This window comes from Adiantum capillus-veneris, chromosome 12 (genome assembly GCF_014529385.1).
Source record: "Adiantum capillus-veneris isolate H3 chromosome 12, ASM1452938v2, whole genome shotgun sequence".
Taxonomy (NCBI): Eukaryota; Viridiplantae; Streptophyta; class Polypodiopsida; order Polypodiales; family Pteridaceae; genus Adiantum; species Adiantum capillus-veneris.
In genome coordinates this window covers 117,673,226-117,682,822 of record NC_140942.1, presented here as the reverse complement: position 1 = coordinate 117,682,822, position 9,597 = coordinate 117,673,226, and the positions used below count along the sequence as shown (strand labels likewise).

General features: G+C 40.1%; 1 protein-coding gene across 1 annotated transcript; it reads left to right on the top strand.

The window, feature by feature from the left end:
- The first annotated feature begins 2,697 nt into the window (after nt 1-2,697).
- On the top strand, nt 2,698-6,181 carry LOC147446388 (pentatricopeptide repeat-containing protein At3g16610-like). Its single transcript, XM_086525629.1, has one exon. It carries the CDS (start codon nt 2,896-2,898, stop codon nt 5,413-5,415), a length of 2,520 nt encoding a protein of 839 aa, XP_086381755.1. The 5' UTR covers nt 2,698-2,895; the 3' UTR covers nt 5,416-6,181.
- Nucleotides 6,182-9,597: the final 3,416 nt, after the last annotated feature.

Genomic DNA, 9,597 nt, shown 5'->3' with positions numbered 1-9,597 from the left:
GTAGGTTGGATGGTTGCTTCTACCTCTCCATACTGCTTTGATTTGGAATAGTTCGAGCCATCTTGGGACAACACAAGGCACATGTAAGCGCAAAACAAATCGCTGCCAATTGCGACCAAATTCTTATTGTGATTCCTCGCAACTCCATAGGCAATCTAATGGATGCAAGCCCTGGCCAAACATCTAGGATCTTCAATAGTGCACCATTAAAGGTAATTCATATCATGTGAGAACCATGAAAAAAAATTATGTGGTCACATTTGAGCTGCTGATCATGATTGGTCTCCTTGGCGATGGCATCCCACCTGTAGCAAGTCATGATGTCCTAATTAGGAGGCTGCTTTCTCGTAAGTATCTCCAGCAGCATGGCTCCCAGACTCATATACCCTCTCTCTCACGGCCACTTTTGGGGTGCAATATCCACGCGCGCCCCTTGGCCCGTCTCATGATTTTCTTTCGCAAACTTTGGCCACCTGTTGGACGCTTGCAAGTGCAGGCAGCTCTATTGCCAACCCGAAGTCTTCCAGCTTGGTCGTCTCCAGCCTCCCTTTCCTTTGTAGCAAAATGTTATCTGGCTTCGTGTCTAGATGCAACATTCCATTCTCCTCATGGCAGAACCTAATAGCGGTGGTTCGAACGGGGATGGTGGAGCTGGAGGAGATGATCACATCACGATCAACGACGGTAATAATGTCTGCCCGCCCATGTCTGGTGATGAGGGAACCTCCTGAATTTCTTGACTCTTCTGTCATCACCAGCTACAAGGTTAAATGCTCCTCCCAACCTCCCGTACCTCCATCACTTGGAGTCAATGATGGTCCAACATCTGTGGATGATGATGCAACCACCATACCTAGCTTTTTCAAGCTTTGGATCCCTCTTATCCGTCGACCCAAGGGTGTCGCCTTCAAACACCCCTCAACTGCAACGTCTTTCTCCATAGCACCAACACCATATTCCCTCCGTTCCTGACTAATGCTGATGCACTCATGCATGGAATCTCTCTCTCTCTCTCTCTCTCTCTCTCTCTCTCTCTCTCTCTCTCTCAAACAGTGGACAAAGACAAACCTGAAAAATAATTTGCTCTGCACTGCGCACAATCAAAATCTCCACAAGCAATTGAAAATTTTATATAGCAGCGCAGGGTGCTTATTTTTAACGCATGAAAGCTATATATACATATATAATGGGGGGAGGGATTTCGCCCCCCCCTCCCTGCCATGTGTCGCTTCCTCCTCTGCCCGGTGGTGTGCCCTGCGGCCCTGCGCACTCAGAGAGAGAGAGAGAGAGAGAGAGAGAGAGAGAGAGAGAGAGAGAGAGAGAGAGAGAGAGAGAGAGAGAGAGAGAGAGAGAGAGCATGTGCAAAGAGAGAGAAAGAGACGCGGCCAAAGTTCGTCGATAGTACTAGTAAATATAAAAAACAATGTTTTTTCTTTAATTTTCAAGTGCCACGTGGGGGCATCTGGGTTCAAAGAAGAGAAAAAGGGCCTCTGGCTAACCAAGTAAAACAAGGTGAGGAACCACGATGGCTTGTTGAAGGTAAGGGGGAAGGAAAGATTTATCAAAAGTAGGTCTTAACCAGTGTTGCACTTGTATTGTTTTAATATAATATTGTTTCCATATACACACACAATTACAAACTAGCGGTTCTAGAACGGCTTACTGGTTGATTTGACCCCCCACCATTGTCTTCAACGACGGATTATGCTATAAACACCCTACCTAATGGCTTGTTATTTAAGGACTTCTTTTTTAATGCCTTCATAAAAAAAGGTAGGTTTAACATATATATATATATATATATGTGTGTGTGTGTGTGTGTATGTGTATAGAATTTACCAGAATTATGTAAGGTGAAGCTTCAGTTTAGCATTCTAAAAGAATAGAATGCAAGAGAAGTCAAGCCATGTGAGGATGCAAAATGAAAGGCGAAATAAAAAGATCCATTTAATATTATAAAATTTAAATAACATTTAAGGTAAATCTCATCAAATACAAATTCTTTTGGGATTCAATTTTACATAAATTGTATACATTGTTATGCATCTTGAGATTTGGTTAAATAAAACTTATCAAAATATTAATTTAATTGTGACTATCTAAGAATGAAAATGAGAATATAAATGCTTTAGTAAGATTTTTTTTGTGGAGTTTGCTATGATTTATTGATTGATGTAACTTTTTGTAGACATGCTCGTCTTAATAGCTTATATTGCATGTTAAACAAGAATTTTAGTGTGCAGTTTTGCAATGTAAAAAAAAGTATTTATAGTTTTTATAAATATCACTAATTATTATCCCAAGTAATTCTTAAGTAGTTTAAGTGAATTAAAGAGAGATAGTTTAAATACATTCATACATGAAGAGACAATTAAAGACACTTATTTTATTGGAGGTCTTTAAGCTAATAGGCCATGACTCTATAAATAAGAGTCTCACTTAGCTTAGTTTTTCTCTTGAAAAGTTTAAGATTTGTATGTGGGATTCTTGTTAGGCCTCTCAAGAACACTAACTAAAGTTCAAGATTGGTGTTAGACCTCTCAAGAACACCAATTAAAGTTCAAAATCTTGAAAAAAATAAACTTTCATAATGTCCATGAAAAGGCGATGTAAAAAAACAATTGAAGGGACAACAAAGTTATTTTACAAAGACCCTTGTCATGTGACGCTTATCTAGCCAAAAAATCCAACGGCCTCAGTGTTGCAACAACCTCGCACAATGAACCTTGTGGCCTTCCACATGCGAAAAAATTAGTTACACAGGCCAGACGAACTCTCTCTCGAATACGCCCGCAGGTGGGAGTAGAAACATACGCTTTGCGTCATGCGGAGTGAGGAGGTCCCGACACTGAAGGCGCGGGGATGGCAAGAGGAGATGATTTTCTCTTCTGAGCTATGCCTCCTGGGCCCTCGTTGGAAAGGCTTGCAGTCATATTGCGCACTTGCAACAAAGAGAAGGGCCTCCCTCTCACTCTCCGCATTTTTGCCTACATTAGATCGACAGGTATGGACGCCCATGCCTCACTTGGAAACCACATGGTCTCTTCTCTTGTTGAACTTCAGTGCATGTGCATTGCTCACAAGATCTTTGACCGATTAAGTCATCCAAATGAGACCTCCTGGTCTTCACTTGTCATTGGCTATGTCAGAGGTAAGCACCCGCGACAGGCTGTTGTGATTTATGAGACTTTCCGATGTAATTATCCATGCCCGAGTGTGTTTACCTTTGTTGCTGTACTCAAGGCCTGTGCTGAACTAGAAAATGCAGACTTGGGTTGTGCAATACATGATGAAATCATTGAAAATGGGCTGTTGGAGAAGAATGTCTTTTTGGGAAATGCTTTAATTCATATGTATTTCAAGTGCGGTGCGCTCGGGAAAGCACAGGAAGCTTTTGATGTGCTTCCAAAACGTGACGTAATATCATGGACTGCTCTAATTACAGGATATATGGATCATGATTTTGGTGAGGAGGCACTATTTTGTTACGAGCAGATGCTCCGGGAGGGGATCTCTCCGAATTCAGTTACTTTTGTTTGCACCTTAAAGGCTTGTGGGAAAGCTGGCTCCTTAGAACAAGGCGAGAAAATACATTTTGAAATTGCAAGAAGAGGGGATCTGGCGGATGATGTTGCTATCAGTAGTGCATTGGTTGATATGTATTTAAAAGTTGGAGCCCCCGAAAAAGCACAAGAAATTTTTGACAAGCTTCAATTCAGGAATGTGTTTGCATGGACTGCCCTAATTGCAGGGTTTGCGAAAGATGGTTCTGCTGAAAAGGCTCTTTGTTTCTATGAGCATATGCAGCTAGAAGGGGTCTCCCCAAATGCTGTCACATACCTTTGCAGCTTAAAAGCTTGTGGTATAGTTGGAGACATTGACAAGGGTAGAGAAATCCATGATGAGCTTATTGGGAAAAAAATCTTGAAATATGATGTGAATGTTGGGAATGCACTCGTGGATATGTATGCTAAATGTGGCTATCTTGTAAAAGCACAGCAAGTTTTTGACGAGCTTCCAGTTCGAAACATAATAACATGGAATTCGTTAATCACGGGCTATTCTGATCATGATCATGGAGAGGAAGTATTAAGCTGCTACAAGGAAATGCATCATCAGGGGGCCATTCCGGATGCTGTCACTTTTGTTTGCAGCTTGAAAGCCTGTGGAAAATTGGAAGCTGTTGATGAGGGCAGAGAAATGTATGCTGAGGTTGCGAGAAGAGGATTTGCAGAGGAAAATCAAGCTATAGGCGTAGCACTAGTTGACATGTACGCAAAGTGTGGTTCATTAGTGAAGGCACATGAAGTGTTTGACAAGCTACAAGAACGTGACATGGTTGCATGGACTGCATTAATTTCAGGCTACAGCAAGCATGAGTATGGGGAGGAAGCATTGAGATGTTTTGAACAGATGCAACTGGAGGGTTTCTCATGTGATGCTGTCACACTGCTTTGCAGTTTAAAAGCTTGTGGAAGCTCCGGAGCAGAAGAGCAAGCTGGAGGATTACATGCTGAAATCGCCCGACAGGGATTACTTGATAGTGATCTTAATGTTGGAAATGCACTCATTGACATGTACTCCAAGTTGGGTTTGCTTCCAAAAGCACAAGAGGTCTTTGACAAGCTTCCATATCATGATGTGGTCTCTTGGACTGCTCTTATTGCAGGATATGCCAAACATGCACAAGGCAAAGAAGCTTTGAAGTGCTACGAGGAGATGCAACTTGAAAGGTTCTCTCCAGACGCTGCCACGTATGTGTGTATCCTCAATGCTTGTGCTTGTATTGGCGCCATAGAGCAGGGCAAAGAAGTACATGCTCAGCTTGGTAGAAACGGTTTTTTGGAGAAAGATCTCAATGTTGGGAATGCACTTATTGACATGTACGCAAAGTGTGGGTTGTTGGAGAAAGCAAGGGAAGTGTTCGACAATCTTCAAGTACGGGATGTAGTCTCTTGGACCACACTGATTGTCGGGTATGCTAAATTAGGAGAAAGTGCAGACGTTTTCTCCATTTTCCAAAAAATGATAACAGAAGGGGAGAAACCAGATTTGGTCACTTTTACGAGCTTGATGAGTGCATGTAGTCACACAGGTCTTGTTGAAAGTGGTCAGGTGTGGTATGAGGTTATGAGCAAAGACTATGGTATAAGTCCAACTGTTCAGCATCTCTTTTCAATGGTTGATCTCCTTAGTCGTGCAGGCTATCTGGACCGAGCAATAGCTATGGTCAAGGACATGCAACCTGACACAAACCATGTGCTATGGCATTCACTATTGACTGCCTGCCAAAAGTGGGGTAATGTAGACATTGCAGCGAAGGCATTTGAGCATGCAATGCAAGCAGATGAAGCAGCTGAAGCTTCTTGTGCCCCTGTATGGGATATTTATGCCAATAGGGTTGAAGCATTCTAAAATCCTTAGAAAGAATACTTCAGCTATCCAGAGGGAATAATTTGATGGTTCAACATCTCAAACCGAAGCCATTGTTACAGGCTGGGAGAAAAAAATTTAGTTAAAGTAATTGCAACTTTGCGTTCGGCTCATTGAATGCAAAGGCTTTAAGATGATGATCAGTTTGGATGTCACCAAAAATAGATACAGAGATCGAAGGAGTATGTTGCTGACTCTTTACATGGGCTTAGTAATCTGCGGGCTCTTCTGTTTTTGGTATTTCGTGCAGACAATGACAATGTTACAAGAGTTGAAGCTGACCCGCTCACTTTTGCTACTTCACAAGGTGCTGATGTACTTGGAAGTGAGTAAAGTAAGCTAATCGACTTAAGGGTCTGATGTAAGGGTCTTTTTGCTCTTCACATCATCCACAGCAGTTCCATGGTGATCGAGTCCAGGTAGAAGATGCCATTGTAAAGTTTGGGTTCTGCAAGATTACTAATCTTCCGTCCTCTCTCTCTCTCTCTGAGGAGATCTTGTGAATGGGCAAGGCCAATCAGGCCTCAACATCATACTTTTACATATAGGCAACCTTGGAGTTTTTAACCAAGATTGTCAACAGATCATAACCCAATTGTGGATGTGTGGGTGTGTAAAGATTTGGGATCAATACCAACAGCATCTTTCGAGTTTCAATTGTACCTCAAATTAAGAAGATTGAAGAAGAGGTATTTGCAAAAAGCCTTTCCGTGGGTGGAGATATACACCAATTAGGAAGATTCATCCTCGACGGTTTTATAACGTAAATATGTGTAACACCACTCAACACAAACAAATAAGATAAGATTGAAGAAGAGGGAGTGGGGTTCAGTCCTCTCCCTCTTATCCTACAAAATCATAAACGTATTCTTTCCGTTGTTTTCGTATTGAGCGCATAAGAGGGTTATTTCAGAAACATTAAAGAGTATTTTAAATCAGTATGGCCTCGAGAGTTGTTTTGGATGAGAACTTTGCATATCTTTTTCCCTAAAGGTTTTAACTTGGAAGGAAAGTCTTCTTTATGTAGAAATAAAGCAAATTACCACAAGAAACCTATGCTTTGGCGAAGACATCTCAATTTCGACTTAGTTCTCCCTTTCAAGTCACAGTAGCTTGGATTTCTATAGATTCTTGTTCAAATCCACCTGCTATCCCTATAATCAATCCAATTGTCTTTCACAGCGGTACTTTTTACGTAGTGGAAGATTTTCTTAGGACTTCAAGCTCTAGGATTGAGAGTGTTGGCACTTCTATGTTAAGTATGGAGACTAATTCACACTTTTTAATTTTTAATTTTAAAAAAGCACATTTTGTAAGGCCGGTGTTATGAGGAGAAGCCATCATGCGTGAAAAAAATCACTTGTCAAAATATTTCTTTTTGTCGAAATATTATGGCCAGGCATCGATCGAAAAACGAATGGTCGGTGGTCTTTGGTCGATGGCATGGCCAGTAGCCAGTGTTCGGGCTAGTGGTTGATTTCTAGGTGAACTCGCCTACACAAGGGGGGGCTACACATGGACACATGGGAGAATTCTACTTGAATTTGTCTATACAAGGACGGCTACACACGGGTGTCTCATGAGAGAGGGCAACCCTTTGGCCTATAAAAGGAGGCCTTTTTTTTACACAAAACGAATTGAAAGGTTTGTGAGTTGGTGAAGTGTGTCATGCTAATCTCTTTATAACCTACTTCAAAATTAAAGTGCAAAGCCATTAAGTGGTTGTTTTTCCATGGATGTAGCCCACATTGTGTGAACCACGTATATTGTGCTCTCTCTCTCTCTCTCTCTATTAACTCTTTTGTGTGTGAAAATTATCTCTCCATTAGTAAAGCCCTCTAACCTCTATTCAGCTACGCCTTTATTCCTAACATTCTAACCATATAGTTTTTGCATATAAAGATTAATTTACCTATCTAGACTCATGGAGTTGGGTTCGTTTTCTTATGAAGTGTTTGAGAGGTACAATACAAGAATTTTCTTTAAGCTCTTGTATACCTTTGAGAATTACTCTCATGAAGATTTAGAATTGAGAGAGTCTTAGGGTGCTCAATTACGAGTACTGTTAGGTAAATTTCTTAAGTCCAAGTGTCAGTCTTAAGAATCTCTTGGTTGGGAAGAACTATGGATTAAGCTCTATTATGAGATCTCAAGAAGCTTTGGATGCTCTCTCTCCTTGTGTGAAAAGGTATGGAACCATCTCATCGTAGCTTTGAAATATGTGAAAACTCTAGGACAACAAGCTTTTAACTATAATGACATCAGACGTAACCTTAAAGTGTAAGAGAGGCTAACAATCTCTAGTGTGATTGTCCTTGTAGTAAAGTTGCCTTTTCTTCTTACGTGAATGGAGCTTTGGGTCATGTAGCTACTGTCGTTTTTTTTAATTCTTCATTCTGATTCCCTGAAAGACCTCTTCTTTAGAGGCACTAAATATAAGCTCTCTTTTTTGAATGACTTTTCTTTTCAAAGCCATAGAGAAAGGAATTTCTAGCCTTTATAGAAAAATGTTGAAGAGTCTTTAGGAGTTCAAGGTATTTTTCATTTTGGAAGTGTATAGTCCTCAAGAAATCTTTTCTGAAATTAGCATCTTGTCCTAGGAATGTTTCTTCAAGAAGGTATAGTTGATCTTCTTTTGATCATCATGCTCTTATGAAACTTCATTGAGATTTTGTAATCCCTTAATTAGATAAGTGCTCTAATAACTTTGTTGTTAGGTACAAAAAATTCTATTTAGAATGCTTATTATCTAAAGTAAACTCCCCGACTCACAATGGTTGTGATCTTTCAATGCAAGAGGTTATCTTGAAACATCGAGAGTTTTGTAAGTCTTTTGGTTTCAAGTGCAGTCCTAAATTACCATTTTTCTATACTGTTTGGAAGTTCCACAAGAATCCTATCAAAACAAATTTATAGTTGCTTCTTGTAACACCTCTCTAAGAGAGTTTTCCAAATGGCTTAGTTATTGTTTCAATGCCATTTTTCCTAACATACATGAACTTTGGAAAAATATTCTAAAGGAAGTAGACATACCTACTGACTCAAGTTAGATTTTGAATGATGAAGTAGTTGTAATCTTGAGAGCAGAAGTCTATGGAAGAAATATACCATGTACGATTTTTCATCAATGTAACAATTTTGATTTACATCAGAGTACGAAAGCAATAACAGACGGAGACTGCATCCAAAGGTACTTATTGAATAGTGCTACTCTTGAATGAGTATGAATGAAAACGTACTCGAAAGAAATGACTAAGTGAAGGTAAGTAAAAGTGTACACCGCATCTGCGGAGAGAGAGAGAGAGAGAGAGAGAGAGAGAGAGAGAGAGAGAGAGAGAGAGAGAGAGAGAGGCCTAGGGTCCTACTGTATGCTCATCTCCCCCCAATTGTACTACTTTTATAAGCCCTTAGCCTATAACCGTACTACTTTTATAGGCCCTTGGCCCTCCCATAGAAGACCCCTTGACATGCTTGAGTAGTTTAGGGACTTGCCCTCCCTGGTCCTACCATATGACTGACATCATTCCCCCCTTGGAGAAGCATTTTTGTCCTCAAACATAAAAGTGGAAATATTTTTTTTAAGACACTAATGTTTTCCACCTCGTGTCCAACTATCCACTTGACCGATACCGTGATAGTCAAGAATATTCATAAGGTTCAATAACGGATTCAATGAATCAACAACAATATCTTGATCGTCAAGATTGTTATCCCTTTGTAATCGTTTCAAAAACGGATTATATCCAAAATTGGATAAATGAGTTATCACAATTAAGAGGTAACTAAATGAATGATCAATTTTCAGACTTTCTGAAGGTGTTGGAACATGTAAGAATACTTCTTCTTAACTTTTCATGAAATTGACTTGTCGACATGTCTTATTAGCATAGTTTTTGTGTTTATCTTATCGACGACCAACATTCAACATATCCATATGATCATGGACAAAGTCCTTGACTTGTTGACATGCCTCATCATTAGCCAACCCCACCATAACTGGTGATAGAGATTGAAAATCGTTCATAAGAATGAAGGGACTAGACTTAGTCATAATATGCTTTGCATCATAATAAGCAGACTCCAAATTAGAGAGGTAATATTCCCAATCGTATTTCTTCTCACTAATGTAAGATCTTAGCATATCATCTAGCACTTGGTTTACAG